The sequence below is a fragment of the Taeniopygia guttata genome, chromosome 5 (assembly GCF_048771995.1).
Source record: "Taeniopygia guttata chromosome 5, bTaeGut7.mat, whole genome shotgun sequence".
Classification (NCBI taxonomy): Eukaryota; Metazoa; Chordata; class Aves; order Passeriformes; family Estrildidae; genus Taeniopygia; species Taeniopygia guttata.
In genome coordinates this window covers 16,451,034-16,466,357 of record NC_133030.1, presented here as the reverse complement: position 1 = coordinate 16,466,357, position 15,324 = coordinate 16,451,034, and the positions used below count along the sequence as shown (strand labels likewise).

Genomic DNA, 15,324 nt, shown 5'->3' with positions numbered 1-15,324 from the left:
TGGAATCCCAAGGAGTGCTTTTGGAAAGGCTTTCAGAGAAAACATTTGTGTATATTGTGTGTGGGAGAAGCAAACTGTGTGTTCCTGTGTGTTACAGTGCACTCGGGCTATGCTTTTCCCCATTTCCAGGGACCCCTGTGACTCTGATCAGATAAGAGTGTCCCCTCCTTCCTGCCCCAATGGGGTTGGCGGAGAGCCAGAAGAGCCCTCCCTGTTCAGAGCCTAGATAACCCCCTAAGCCTTCCTGTTCACCCTCTTTCCCCCACTCTTTCTCCCCGGATCTCGTGGAATAAAGAAGCTGGACAACCACATTGGGGTGAGAGCCTCTTTTGAACCTTTTCCCATCTCCTGATGTTCCTCCCCTCAAGGCCTTGTATCTCTGGGCTAGCCTAATATTTTAGGGGCTGAAAGATGTAGAAGCGTCACCTGTGGAGGAGCAGTTAGGCTGAGCGGTGCTCTAGGGCTGCCCATTTCTCAGAAGTGTTGAGGCAGGTTTCTGTTCTGTCACCCGTAGCCGGCGAGCGGCCGCCCTTCAGCCTCTCCCTCTGCCACCTCGATGCGGCGCTTTGCGGGGGGCCTGCAGCTGCACACCACAGATCTCGATGACTTAAACTTGGATGAAGTTGACAAACCCAAACAGCGTGCGCCGCCACCACCGCCGCCGCCGCTGCCCCACACTGTCACCCCAGCGCCACCAGCTCATCCACCTCCTGCCTCAACCGCTCCACGAGGTCCAGCCCTGTTGGTAACACCAGCTCCCCAGGTGACCTCGGGGTCTGTTTGGATGCATGTTCCTTTACCGCTCCCCGGCATGCCTCCTGATCCATCACCATCTTTGTCCACTGGACCTACCCTTCTGCCCCTTGCAATGTTAAAAGAGGGAATGGAGCGGTTTCTTCTTTTTTTCAGAATGCAGTCCAGAGATAGTTTCATTTTAATATTTTTTAAATATAAATCAGGAGGAGTTTGCTCTCCTGCTTACATACCTTGTAACCTTATTACCTGCAGATGTCCTAGGCATAATGTATCAGTTAAAAAAAAAAAAAAAAGATTATTTGAACTCGAGTGATTAAAAAAGCTATTGCGGGCAGCAAATTTAATTCATTGTTAAATTTGAGAAAAGTATCCCTGTGGTGAAAATGACTTGTAGAAGTGCTTTAAATGTGTCATCAAATTGCTTTGTTAGGTGAGAAGAGTGGACAAAGAAAACTGGCTTAAAGTCAGAAGGTCTTTTAAAAGGTCAAAACTGTAACTGTAACTGTTTTGTAAAACATAAAAGCAAGAGCTGGTAACCTGGTTTGACTTTTTGCACTTTGAGAAAACATTGACTTTCTCCTTATTGCACTGTGAGTCCAAAAGATGATCAAATAAAAGAAATATTGTGCCAAATCTCGCTTTAAGAAAGAAATGGCAGCTGACTCATCATAATTCCCTTTGCGAAGCACTGTAGTGAGAATCACATACTTGTTCTTTTGGTAAAAGCTCCTTACTTGTTTCAAGTAGCAGAAGAGGATCCCATATGGTCACTTCTTTCCTCCACAGTTTTCTGCATGGGTTGTCTGACTGCACTGTTGGGTTTCGGGGGTTTTGCATGGTTACCATACAGTCTTTGTATTTGCATGATTCTCCTTGGGTGGGGAAGGATATGCAAATTTTTCCCTTTTGGTGGGAAGATTTTCCTTCTGTGAATAATTGCCCTGATGTGACCCATGAATCTCTTGTAAACTTAGGTGGACCTCTGATAGTGCTTGATCTATGTGGTTCATACATTGGAAGTGCCAAGAATGTGCTAGATCTACTGAAATGGAAATATCACATGTTCTTAGGGATAGCAGGCTTCCCAAGTTATTTGCAAAATAAAAATGACATGAAACGACATAAGTGTACAAAATACTTGTGTTGAGAGGAGAAGTACACCCTTTTAAAGAGAGCAAAGACTATTCAGATAGAAGGAGTAATATAGAAACTGCCGTACTTATCTGACCCCAAATCAATATAATCTAATATCTTGTTTCTGGCAGTTTGTCACTGCAAGCTATGTTACAGAAAATAAATTCATAATTAAGAAAAATATGTTAGATAACAACAAATTACCTAGTCTTTGAAATTAATGTCTGTTTTCACTGGATATAATTACTGTATATGAGGAAATGACTAGGCTCTCAGTAAAATTAATTGAGCCAAAGCCGCTTTGTTTATAAATAGATAATTCAGTATATCTGATGTCATTTCAGAAATGGAACAAAAATCCAAATCTTGACAATTTATTCTTGCTACCTTTTACAAAGTCAGTTTTAAACCCCACAGATAAGCAAAAGTAGTGCATTTGTGTGGCTGGGGATTAAAGATCTCATGTTTATGCCTGCTAAAGCCAAAAAATAAGACAACTGTAGTTGTCCCATAAGTTCATTTTTCTAATATTACTCAAGCTGATACATCTTCTCTACATTGCTCCCTTTTTGATTTTAACTCAAGATAATGTAATTTCCAGTTCAGCTTGAAAAAAATCTGACAAAAGGAATAAAATCCTGTCAGAGACATTCTTGAGAACTAGCTGTTAAAATATCTGGTATAAACTGTTTCTGAAAAAAAATTATTATAAGCTTTACACTTTTTATGAACCCAGTACTAAGTGTGTTGCTGTTTAGGTTGTAAGAAACACCTCCCACGTTGGCAAAGCGTCCCCTGTGTCAAGCAACCCTCTGGTATGTCACGAGCTGTTTATCATGGCTGTAGTTTCATGAACTTCCCATGTAGTGCTAATGACAAGGGATTGCCAAGGGTTTCACTCTGCAGGGAGAATTTATTTAAAATTCAGCACATGGAATGATCAGTGTGGATACGTTGCTGTACTGAAAGCAAAAATAGTGGAAGTGACTCCTAATGGTTGATGGATTTTGTATTTCAACAGATTAGCAAAATGCAGTCAATATTTGCATATTGTGAATGTCTGTATGTCACAGCACATGTGCTTTGTTCTTCTATAAAGGCAAAAATAGATAGGTTCAAACTATCTTTTAAATATAATGAGAGTTAAGATGCAAGTTTCATCTCAGAACCACCATTTGTTTGGTATCTCTTTGCACTGACTTTGAGTGAGAATGATCAGACATTCATTCTGCACTCTAGAAAAATCTGTTGCTAAATTGTGCAACTCCAGGAGAAATCATCCCATTCCCAATCTGTTGATTCTGATGCTTCTAAGTTCAGAATGCTTAATGATGCTATGTATTTTTGCAGAATAGAACAACATCAATTGAGTGATATCCACAGGGACTTTCAAATATCTGATTCAAACTTTAAAAAAAAATATTTAAGAAAAAAAAGGATGGTGGGGGAAAAAAGCCAACAGGGGAAAAACACACACACAGGCACAAAAAAAAAAAAAAGCCCAAACCAAAAAACAAATCCAAAAAAGTGGCTTAATCCATTTGCTGGAAGCAGATAAATAATTTCAGAGGTTACAGCTTGTACTATAAGAGTGATCTCTGGAATACATCACATTTCCTATGAGAAAGGCTGGGAAAAGTGTCCCAAGAGTTGCTGAGGTTAAGTCAGAAACTGAATCCACAGAGCTCAGTTTTGAACTCTTTTCTTGAATAAAACTGTGCTTGATGTCAGTGAGAGTTTTGGCTGAGTGAGAGGTGTAGGATTGGACTAGGGCATGCTGAATTATGAGGTCTCAGATGCCTCTGGGTATCTCTACTTTGTGGAGTCAAGGGCAGGGTATTAACCTAACAAACCCTTGCTGTTAAATCAAGATAATTTAGCTTGAAATTCCTTATGGAAAGCTGTTTACTGCAGCCCTGCTGAATTTCATCTTAAAAGATTTATTTAGCCATGGATTAGTTAAAATCTTGGTTTGGGTTCACTGTGTTCTTACACTCAACTTTAGCAGTTTTGGTTTTTTTCCTCTAACTTCTCATTCAGTTTGTTGCCTTTATGGGAAAAATGCCAAAAGCAGGGCTGAGATTTTTCCATAATCTTGCTGGTAAAGCCAGAATTTAGGTGAAAAGCTACTACGTGGATATAAGAGAAATTGTATTTTGGTTTGTTGACTTTGTAAGCCTTAGTTAAAATAATTCTATCAGCTCTGTTTTGTATTAATGTCATTAAATTCGTTATGATAAACCATTTGAATTGAGGAGGATTGGTGAAATGATGGATTTGCACAAATTAGGTTGTAAACTGTAATTTTCTTAAATTAACTCCATAGCAACTTGCTCCAAGTCCACCTACCCAGCGTCATCCAGGGGTACCAATAGTCTCTAAACCAGTTATGCTGCATCCTGACCCAAACTTTGTGGTCAGGCCAACGATCAAATCAGAGGCCCTGGTAAGCCTTTTAATATCGTTTTTCTGAATGCTCCAGTGATGTTGTGGTTTGGTTTTGACGTTGTTCTTTGAGATGTCCTGAAAGAATCAATCTTTGTCCCATTTCCTGCTAACTAAAATTCCTATATATTTTCAAGCAGTAAATGTAAAATGGTAAGTACAAAACAGTATTTTTCCATTTTTTCCAAAGTGGAAAAGCCACTTTTAGTAACAATTTTTGTTCAGGGGTGCATAATTCTAGAACAGTGTAAAGCCCTAAAATTCGTATATCTTATTTCTCATTTATTCAGATGCTAGGTTTTATTTTTATAAATTCTGAATTCACCAGAAATTAAATAATAAAAATTAAGTCAATTTCCTTTTTCCTTTGTAAACAGTCATGAACATACTTGAAGATATATGCCTTATGGTATAATTCATCATACATGTGTAATTTAAATGTATCTTTTAATTTCCAGGGGGGAAAAAGTGTGTCATTATATTAGACTCTAATATAGTAGTCTTGCAGTATTACTGCAAAATTCACTCACAATCAGCTTCTTTTTCTTATTTCTTTTCCATTTCTGTTTCAAATGCAAGTGAAGGGGAAAGCCAGAGGCTAAACATTTTAGGACCAACCATGCAGCATCCTTGGGAATCATAGTTTATGAGGGAAGTGAGCCAAGGCTTACTGAGAAAAAAAAGGAGAAATATTGCTCAGACAGGTGATAACTCTGAGCTGACAGTCCTTGAAATTAATCTAAAATAGCTGGTGAACCTGTTCGTAGTGTTTATTCTTGAGGGTAATCATGACTTAAGCTGTTTGTGTCAAAGTTCTGTGTTTGTTGCATGCATGTGTGTGGATACATGTATATATGCATTTGTAAGGCAGTAAGTGACAGAAAACCCATCAAATTTGTGTTGTATTTATTTTATATGAATGCTATTTCTGGCAGTAAATTATGTGCACAATATTCCTAGCTGTGTTTCAATAAAACGTGATGGATTTTTAATTTTTTGCTTTAATAATTTAGATACTATTGTTTCTTTATTTTCCTCTGTTACGCTTTGAACAAATTTAAGTGACACTTAGTGACCACTTTCCACACAGCCAGAGTCATCTTGAAGCTTCTACATTATAAATGAATTGAATGGTAATTTGAAGCAGTTTTAATAAGTTGCTTAAGAGAAGGCAGGCATATGAGCTAAAAATAAATTCAGATCCCTCCAGTGGAGATGTTGCCTTCAGTTGGAGCTCTCATTTTGATTGTGTTCAGTAATTTAACATCTCTAAGTAATATGAAATCCCTCAGGAGAAGAATGAACAAAGTCATAATAAGCAGTTAACATCATCTAGCTCTTCAAAAAGTGTATACATGTGAATTAGTTTGCAAAATGAATAATTTCTTTATGTGTGATCAAACAGTCTTGGTACCAATCTTAAAAGGCACTTTTGTTTTTTTACTGACTAGCTACAATTAGTTTAAGAAACTGGCAACAAGATCCACCTCCATGGGAAATGTCTTATGATTTGTTATGCATGCATGCACATTTTCAAATCACAAGTCTGCTAAAATCTTTCAGATTCAATCATCTTCCTTCCCAAACTGCCTTATATTAGTTGGAAGATCAAAATTTCTGTGGGAACAGCATTCTGGTAGGACTCTGAGAGAAAGATAATTCTATAAATTGGTTTGGTAGACCTTATACCTCTTACTTCCATTGATGACTTACTACAGTAAAGGGTATTTATTCATCCTTATTGCAATGAAGTCACAAGGGGCATGTGAAGTAAAACCTGCATGGATACTGAAGAGGGAGATACTCCTATTAGTTAAAAAAAAAAAAAAAAAAAAAGGCCAGTGTATGAGAAACCAAACAAGACAGTGCCTGCCTGTCTCCAGAAGTGTGTAAGAATTAAAATTAGATTTTGTGTAAAAGGAGAGTGAAGTTTGGTTGGTTGGTATGTGTGGGTTTGTGCATATGTGTTGAAGTTCATTGTTCAGATATAGGGCCAGTTCCACTTCTCTTAGTGAAGGAGAGTATCACCAAAGACAAACACACCTTTTGCTGTCTGGTTTCTCATCATCCTAGTTTTCACACAATCTATGGAACTCTAGCTTTTGTGTCTTAATTTGACATAATGCACACCACTTGTTCTACCTTGTTTTTACCTGAATTTCACTTTCCTGAGTACCAAGCTCAAGAAACTGAGGTTGATGGATTTATTTGATACATGCAGCTAATCCATTTGGCCTATATTCAAGCAATTGACTAATAAAGATGAAAAGGCATGCACTTAAGAATAAAATGGGCATCCAAGTATGATAAAATTCTCCTGTTACCTGGAAGGTAGCTGGGCCAGATAGTCTCTGTTGTGACTTAAGTAATCTTATTAATTAAATTCAGGTCAGAATTACCAGGTCTTCTAACACTTATAAATAGGGAAATGATGGGAGATGTTTAAACCTTAAGTGTGGCCTTGCATGCCGAGGGCTGCCCTGAGTCAAAATCAGTGTGAGCTGTACTAGAATGAACTGGAATACACTTATGACAAAGCCAATTACACTTTGGCTCAGAGAAAAGGAGGGGATTGTTATGATTTAGTGGTGAGATTGTCATAGATACAAAACCACCAGGAACATAAGTCTCTTCTCTCCTATCTATTAAAAACATCCTGTTGTGTGGGTTAAAAGGCTCTGCTGCACTTGCTGCTGTAAAAGATTTTTCCTCCTTTATTCGTTTGCAGCTGGATGAAGAATTTCTGAAGGGAAAAAAATTAATATTTAAGCTTTCCTCTAATTTGCAAGATTTGAAGGCTAGTTCTGCAGGACTGAAGAAGTCACAACAGGTGCTTAGATACCAAGTAACAAGATGGGAGAGGATTGGAAATTTCTGTTAGCTATAAACAGCCATACCAAAACAATCTGTGTTGATTTTTTTTTTTTTTTTAGAGAGGTTCTAAAGAGATTTGTGAAAAATCTTTCCAAACTTGCCCATAAGTCCTCCAATACAAAAACTTACAGTTTGTATTAATTAAACACAAATCACATTTTAACAACTCTGGAATATATTTTTCCAGTTAATGGTAGGACTATAGGACACTGAGAGGAACATTAGTGAAACTGTTGCATAGTAATTGGTTTTAAAGTGAATTGAGTTTGAAAAGGCAAATGCCAGAGTTCAAGTTTTTCTTGTTTCAGAAGACTCAAATAAGCTACCTGATTTGCTGCAAGGTTTTGAGTGGAGGCTGGGGAACTATCAGTAGTGTTTGTTATAATAATATAGGGGTTAGCCCATTTCATTTTGGAAAATGTTTGTAGCCTAAGAAGATATTCTGTATTTTAAGTGATTCCAAACTACTGTGTACCATTTTGTTAGACTAGTGGAAGTGACAGAAAAACAGAATGAATATGGAATTTAAGACCTTGAAGCTAAACACAATAAAATAAAATCCATTTAATAATAATATTCACCTCTTCAGTATAGGAAACCCTTGGTAGGAAAGCAAACCTTAAATGCATAAACATATTTTTACCATGACTTCTCAATATTTTGGAAATATTGTCTACCATTTTGTCCATGTTTAAGGTGGGTTTTTTTTCAATTTTCTTTTCTCACATATCATGGATGAGAGACCCAAGCACTGTTTTGTAGAAATGAGTTGTAAAAGCAATCATGGAAATATTGTTAAGAAATCTTGTGGTATGGAAATGTGCATTATTTATGTAGTTTCTCTAGAATTATTTCTACTTTGCATTCAGTACTATTTCACTCTGTGTGTTCTTTCATTTTGAAATTATACAGGGAACAACACTAACAAGTCCAAGTGTGATTCAGTCCCTAGGAGAGCAAACTAAGCAGTAAGATAATTTATGAGTAGGTGATAATTATTTACAGTGAAAAGTTAACACCTGGTTTGGTGATTTTCTTTCTTTTGCAGCCACAAGAGATGTTTAAAAGGATGGTGGTTTACAATTCATCATTTAGATCTAACAAAAAACAAGTAAAATAATATTTTCCGTGTTTTGTGTGGTACTTTTTGTTTGACTGGTCACAGATTTAAAACTTTCCTTTCTAATTCTGTTGCTCAGTTTCTAAAACAGAAGAGGCAAGACAATCCTAGTGCATGAGAACTGCTTGTCTTTGTAAGCTTTAAGTGTGTGCCTGTGGCTCCTGCTAGTCTAGGCAGAAGAAGAATGAGAATAAATCTTTCAAGCTGAACCATCTGTAACTACCTGTATGGTTAAATGTGACCTTTAAAATAGCTGAACACTGATAACTGAGATGATACTGATATTCACAATATTTTCTTGTTTCTTTTAGTGTTCAGCTGCAATGTTTTCAGTGATAAAACACTTTATCAGATTAACAAATTCCTCTGGTAGGAAATCAGAGGAACTGGTGGTGGAAAGCCCTGTTCATTCAGCCTTCCTGCATTGTGTAGGATTTTCCTGCTGCAGTTTTACTTCTGCTTCTTTCCTCTGTCATAATGATGAGGTTTTCATATCTTCGTCTTTGGTTGGCTGATAGTTCAATAGATGGCTCCTTGAAGAAGTGAACTTTATGTTAAATTTCTCTGCTGCTGTAAAATGTGCCAGTTTCTGTACAAAACCCCTTTGGTAGTGCCAGCTAAGTTAGATGCGTTGATATTATATGAAAAGTTGGCACACAGTAGTGAGCTCACAGTGTGAGATTTTGAGTGGTAAAACATTAAGATTAATATTAATTTTTTCTTCTTTTAATCAGCTTCAATCTATATTGAGAAGGGAAAATTGACTTTAAAAGATTCAGCTTTGAGATTATTTATTTGCCAGTAAATGCTAGTATGTTCTGAATATATAACAATTGTTTCTTAAAAGAGGTGATTTTTTTTTAAAGTTTGGTTTTTTCTGGTCATGAGTTTCTCTTTCAATTATTTGTTGTTGTTGCTTGTGGTTTGTTTGTTTGTTTGTGGTTTGTTGTTATTTCTGGTCTCAATTGCTCTTGACCATTGTTGTTAGAAACCAGCAAAGAAGCATCATTAGTATAAGTGCTTGTGTTTTGGAGGTTGTTTTTTCTTTAAATAGAAACTTCAGCTTTCACCTGGAAGTCTGGACAGAGAGTTGTTTCAGTGCAATCAAATATTTTAGTGTTCCATTTTCAATTTATGCTCAGTCTTCTGAATCCTTTTGGAAGTCAAGAAAGGATTTTAATGCTCTTATCTCTTTCACCTGAAACATCCTGAGTGTTGGGAGGGTAGGCTTGGGACTGTGTTTTGGTTCATTAGTCCCTGCTTGGATATGCAGTGCACTCTCTGATCTGTGAATTTGTGCTGTCCATTTCAGGGAAGATTTATTACAGTTCAGTGCATGTCTGCTTTCTGTTTAGCAATATTTGTACATTATTGGATCCAGATCATGTCTCTGCTACATAGTGATATGAACCCAAGGGGAAAACAGTTTAGGTTCAATATTAGGAAATGGTTTTTCAGCCATAGAGTGGCTGGAAGAGGCTCCCAGAGGCAGCCCTGACAGCTCAAGGAGTGTTTGGACAGTGCCCTCAGGTGCATGGTGTCACTCTGTGCAGGGCCAGGAGTTGGACTTGGTGATCCTTGTGAGTTCCTTCCCACCCAGGATATTCTGTGTTTCTATGACTTTTGCTCGCAGATTGTTTTAGTGATTTTTTTTTTGGTGTGTGTGTGTTTGTTTTTGTGGAGGTTTTTTGGGGTTTTTTTGTTTTTTTGTTTTTTTTTTTTTCCTGTTTAAAGATGATTTTCCCAGGAAAACTTCCTCCAAGGGCAACATCTGTTTTTCATGAGGACAACCTGGGACAAAGAGTTCACTGACTTCCTTTAGATTACATAATGACTTAGTGACTTGGCTGAGATTGGAGTTTCTTTATCTAAATTACTTGCTCCAAACCCATATCTACTTTAGCCATGATTCCAAAAGGCAGTACTAATTCAATTATTCAAAATGTAAATTGTTTAGGTAGATTTCATTGTAAAATGTTTCTCTTACAGTTTTAATTAAATGGTTCATAATATTAATACATTTTGTAAATTAATGAATGATTGATGGAAGTTTTTTCCCCAGGATGAAATTCTGCCATTGTTGATATCTATGATAAAATTCCAATTTATCTGGTTAACAAGTGTAATGCAGTGTAACAAACTTAATGTAAAGCAATACTGTTATGGGTGAGATTGGAACCCAGATGTTCCTGAGTTCTAGTCTCATCAAAATTAGGCAACCAAAAGAGGTGATAACGAGTATAGCAAAGGAAGCATTAGTATTTTCTGCTGCGACTTTGCCATTTAACAGCCAGCCCTTAAATACACCACAGGAATCTTAAGCTGTGTGTTTGGTTTATAAGTGGAAAAAGGCTCAGGTGAGTCTGACAGTGGAATAGTCTTTGTTGTCAAATGGATCCAATAGAAAAGAGGGCAATAATGAACATATCAAGTTTGATGACACACTGAACCACTGGTCTGTGTAATGTATTGGTTTGCCCGCTGTGTCTGCCAAAGATTGTGTGGTTCTGTGTTCCCCTGTCACCAGGTTATTGCAGCTTGAGGCCACAAGAGTGGGAGCTAGGTGCCTCAGTAAAGATTTTCTGAAGTTCTGAAGTCCTTACTTTAGCATGCAGTGTAAGTGCAGAGCTTTCACAAATCCCCAACATTAGCCATACAGTCTCACCCAGTAGCTACTACTCCTCCTCAAGAAACTGCACTCAAACACCACCCTGACTGCTGGTGCAGGAATACCATCCTTGCAGAAAAGGTAACTCCTGCTTTTCCCTGCAGTCTTGGTCTGACAAGGGTTAAGCACTACGTTTTGTGGGTCTTCTCAAAGCTTAAAAATATTGCTGTGCCTAACTGCAGTATCATCCTCTGCACTCCAGACATTCCCTGACAAACTTTTAAGTGCTCCACAGAACCATATGAAACCAAAATCATATTGTTGTCCTGCAAATTGTTGTCCTGCACTTGCTTGTGGTATGGAGCCAACTCCCTGAAACTCCACATCAAGAGAGAGATATGGGGGCTGAAAAAGAATCCTAAAACCCATACAGTGTGGAGTGGTGTTGCTGACAGGTGAATTGGAGCCTGTCATTTTTACCTGTTACCATGTTGATAATCCCAAAAAATATTGTTCCCAAAGAGTGTGGGAGAACATACCTGCCTATGGTGCTTTCAAGATTTGTTTCTGATCTGTCAGACATAGAGAGGAACTGTGGAGCTGACAGGTGTTAAACTCTTCCTCAGAAATGCTCCATGGTATGACCAACTCAAATTATTGACCTGTCATGAGGTTTTGAAATGTCTTCTGACTGTCAGGATGGAATCTTTGCTGTCTTGCTGGGCTTTTCTTCAGTTTCTGTCTTCTTTCATAGCTTACAGAATTATGTGCTCTCTCACTAATAAATAAGATGGAATTTGTGTGTTGTGTGAGTGAGTTGCTGTTTTTGCAATTAAATATCATTTTATTCTCAGGGCTTCCAGAAGTATGTGGAAGATTTTGATCCGTATGCAATGGTAAGGACAGAATTTAAATATGCCTCACTGCTTAATATTAAATACTCTGGAAAAAAGCCAAATCCTTGAATTTGAGGGCTGGGAGTAGGTAAGATTCTTGCTTGTTGCTTTTCTGAGTCTTGTGTATTTTTCTTTTCTAGTCATGTTGAACACAAATGTTCTTACAGGAAAAGGTGATGTGGTGTTCTGGTCTTCCTCTTACACTATTTTAGAGGGGAGGAAGGTCCCTTTTCCCCCAGAAATTACATAGATCATCCTAATTGTTTTGTGGTTTTAAACTGGAAATGATTAATCATTATATCTTTTTCACAGTTTACCCCAGACCAGATTATGGGAAAAGATGTACGGCTATTACGAATAAAAAAGGTAATTACTATGTTGGTTGGTTGATATTTAAAAGGTTCATGTAAGCATTTTATTTACTGGGAAGAAGGAAAGATTAAGCTCCTTCAAATGGCAAAAATTAACAGGCTTTTCTGAACTAGAACTGTTTTTTTTTTTCATAGGAAGGATCACTGGACCTTGCAGTTGAGGGAGGAATTGATTCTCCAATTGGAAAGATAGTTGTGTCTGCCATCTATGAGGATGGTGCTGCAGACAAACATGGTGAGCAACAATGGGGAATCTGAATGCTGCTGCAAGGTGTTTCCTTAAATTGGCTGAGAATGGTTGGATGATTTCATAGCCTGGTACTAAAAGGCTCACTTAGATTGCCCAAGGACACAAGTTCTGTCTCAAGCTCAAGGGCAGCCCACATGTGCTGTTAAAATTAATCGTTATGTAAAATTTGTAAAAACCAGTGCCTGATTCTCTGTTGTATTCTTTAATCAAGGAATGTGTTCTCCATTATTTCACAATTTCCAATGACATTTATAATACTTCCACACACAAAGCAATTTCTTGACCATAGCTACACTACACTGCTTAGTTTTGTTCTTTATGCTACTATAAATAGTAATTTGTCTAGTTAAGCAGCTGGCTGTTAAAAACCCAACTAAAACCCAACTAACAGCCAGAGCCTCTGAAGCTTAGCTCTCAAAGGCACAAGAACAAGCCCAACACATCTGGGCTCAGCACCTGGTGGGAAATATCTGCCATCCTTTTCTTGAGAGCTGTTGTGATGACCAGGTCAACAGAGAGGGAAATATTCCCTTACACTGTCTGCTGTCCTTGTCCCTGCCTGCACCTAAATTCAAGTGAAAACATTGCTGTGAAAACATTTCAGTCATTTGAACATTTCAGTCATTTGATCTCCTCAGGGCTCTTTCTGGCCCTTTACTCTTTTTAGGATCTCTCGTAACTAAGGCTATCTTCATCATCCTCTTCAAATCCAGTTCCAAATAACTGGTTGTGCTTCATTCCAGATTGGCAAGTCAAAATCCGTTCTAAGGAACAAACACTACACATATACCTGCAAAGAAATGACCACCATGCAAACCCTTGACAAATGCTATTTTGTTCCTTCAGGAATTTAATTAATTTTTTCCATTTTTATAGAATTATAGACATTTTTGAGTTGGAAGAGACCTTACAGATGATGTAATTCCAAGCCCCTGCCATGGGCGGGGACACCTTACCCTATACCAGGTTGCTCAAAAGCCCCATTCAACCTGGCTTTGAACACTTCCCCAGGGTTGGGGCATAGTAGTAACATTCTGCAGTCAGTCACAGTTTGTAAGCTGTACAACTGGATTACCCAAATAGGCAAACTGTAGAAAATCATATTGAACTAGTTTCTTACTGGCCATGATCAAAAATGGCTTTGCCATGTTTAAAAATTTCATTTTGTGTTTGCCTGTAGCAAACTTCTTACCATTTTTAGTGCAGACCTTCGCATCCAGTGAGAACACTTTTCATTTTAGTCACTACTGCACAAATATGGCACAGAAAAGGCTCCTAGAATTTTGTTTTGCTTATTGGTATTTGACACATTTATCTTTTCCCCAGGAGGCATAGTGAAAGGAGATGAAATACTGGCTGTAAATGGCAAGATATTAATTGACAGCAAGCTGGCAGAAGCACAGGCAACTCTAGCAAAAGCTTGGAACATGGGTGGGGTAAGTAACCTGGATACTACTTCTACCTACAGAGCTCATAAGAGAGCTACTTTTCCATCATAACATTGTCACATCCACACAAACAAGGTTACAAACATCAAGAGTAGTGGGTATGTCAGGTACTGCCAAAATAAGCTAAAATCTGCAGAAGATGCTGGTATGTAGCATCTCTGAAAACCATGTGTGTAATTTACTGGGAAATTTCATGGCCTCTAGACACATGTCAGGATTGGTATTTAAACACATTACATTCTGAGTGTTTATAGTATCTTTATATGTAAAATAACTCTTTGATACTGAAAATTACTTGCAAGTTGATTGGAATTTTCTGATAATAGCTTATCTTTGATTTCTTGATGTACAGGCAACATTGCCCTTCAGCTAGAGAGTGTTTCCACAGCAAGAACAGTTCTCATTTGTCAGAGGACCAATACAGCATGATCCTTAGAATAACTTTTTTTAAAAAAATGTTGTTGCAACAGCAGATTTTTCTTTAATTTAAAGATAGAAATCACAGCTCAATCTTTAAATGGTCTTCCTATAGAACTTTTTAATACAGACCTTATGGTTTTCCAGGAATAGATTACCTCCCAGATTCTCTATCTGACGTTCCATGGTGCTCCACTGGCCACCTCTAAAAGCAGCATTTAGCAGCAGATGTTTGACACTGCTTTTCTTTTTCAGGATTGGATTGACTTAGTCATTGCAGCATCACCTCCAAAAGAATATGATGATGAAATGTAAGTGCATAAGCTTTTATTTCTCTGGTGATTAAAAGCTGAGTAACAATAGCCAGTTTGCTTTTTTTTGTCATACATTTTTCAAGTATCTCCTTCTTATGGACTATATAACCTCCTGCTTTACATGGTTGCTAATTTGATAATTATAAGTAGCTGTCATGCATTACAGCAGTGGTTCCCAGACTGCAAAACTGTGTTTCTCAGAATTGGTTGTACGTGACTACACACTCATACTTTAAAGTTTGAGGATTTGGTATTTGTTTTTTTTTTAGAAGTGACACTTAACTTCAGTCTGAATCATTTGCTATATTCCCATAGATCATAACTTAGGGAAACAGATCCCTCTAAACATTCTGCATCACAACCAGACATTTAATTATATTGTATGGTTTGATTTTGTTTTTGTTTTTTTAATTAGATTGCTAACAAATAACAATTAGTTATTAATTCTAATTAGTTCTAATTACTAATAACTAATAACAATTAGTTATTGTTCTTGTCTAAGCAAGCTTATGTAATATTTTCAGGAAAGATTAAGGGATTTGGGTGTCTTGGCAATGCTCACAGAATCCTTGTTTTAAAGATAATCAGCATAGGTGTGAAACAGAAGAATCTACAGCTACAAGTGTGATAGAGGTATCAAGTTTATACAACTTACTTTGGTTTGGACAAACAGTTTCAAAAGCAAGACCCA

The 15,324-nt window shown here is 37.4% G+C and overlaps 1 protein-coding gene across 4 annotated transcripts in view; it reads left to right on the top strand.

Moving 5' to 3' along the window:
• USH1C (USH1 protein network component harmonin) overlaps positions 1-15,324 on the top strand; it is a 46,713-nt gene that overhangs the window by 29,070 nt on the left and 2,319 nt on the right. For 3 of the 4 annotated variants that reach the window (XM_072929691.1, XM_072929692.1, XM_072929690.1), the window contains exons 16-20: positions 11,792-11,833; positions 12,146-12,199; positions 12,340-12,439; positions 13,781-13,890; positions 14,575-14,630. In XM_072929691.1, the coding sequence (XP_072785792.1) occupies positions 11,792-11,833; positions 12,146-12,199; positions 12,340-12,439; positions 13,781-13,890; positions 14,575-14,630 (362 nt within the window). Of the gene's footprint in view, positions 1-11,791; positions 11,834-12,145; positions 12,200-12,339; positions 12,440-13,780; positions 13,891-14,574; positions 14,631-15,157; positions 15,267-15,324 lie in introns of all 4 variants that reach the window. The other variant, XM_072929693.1, reaches the window with a different exon arrangement.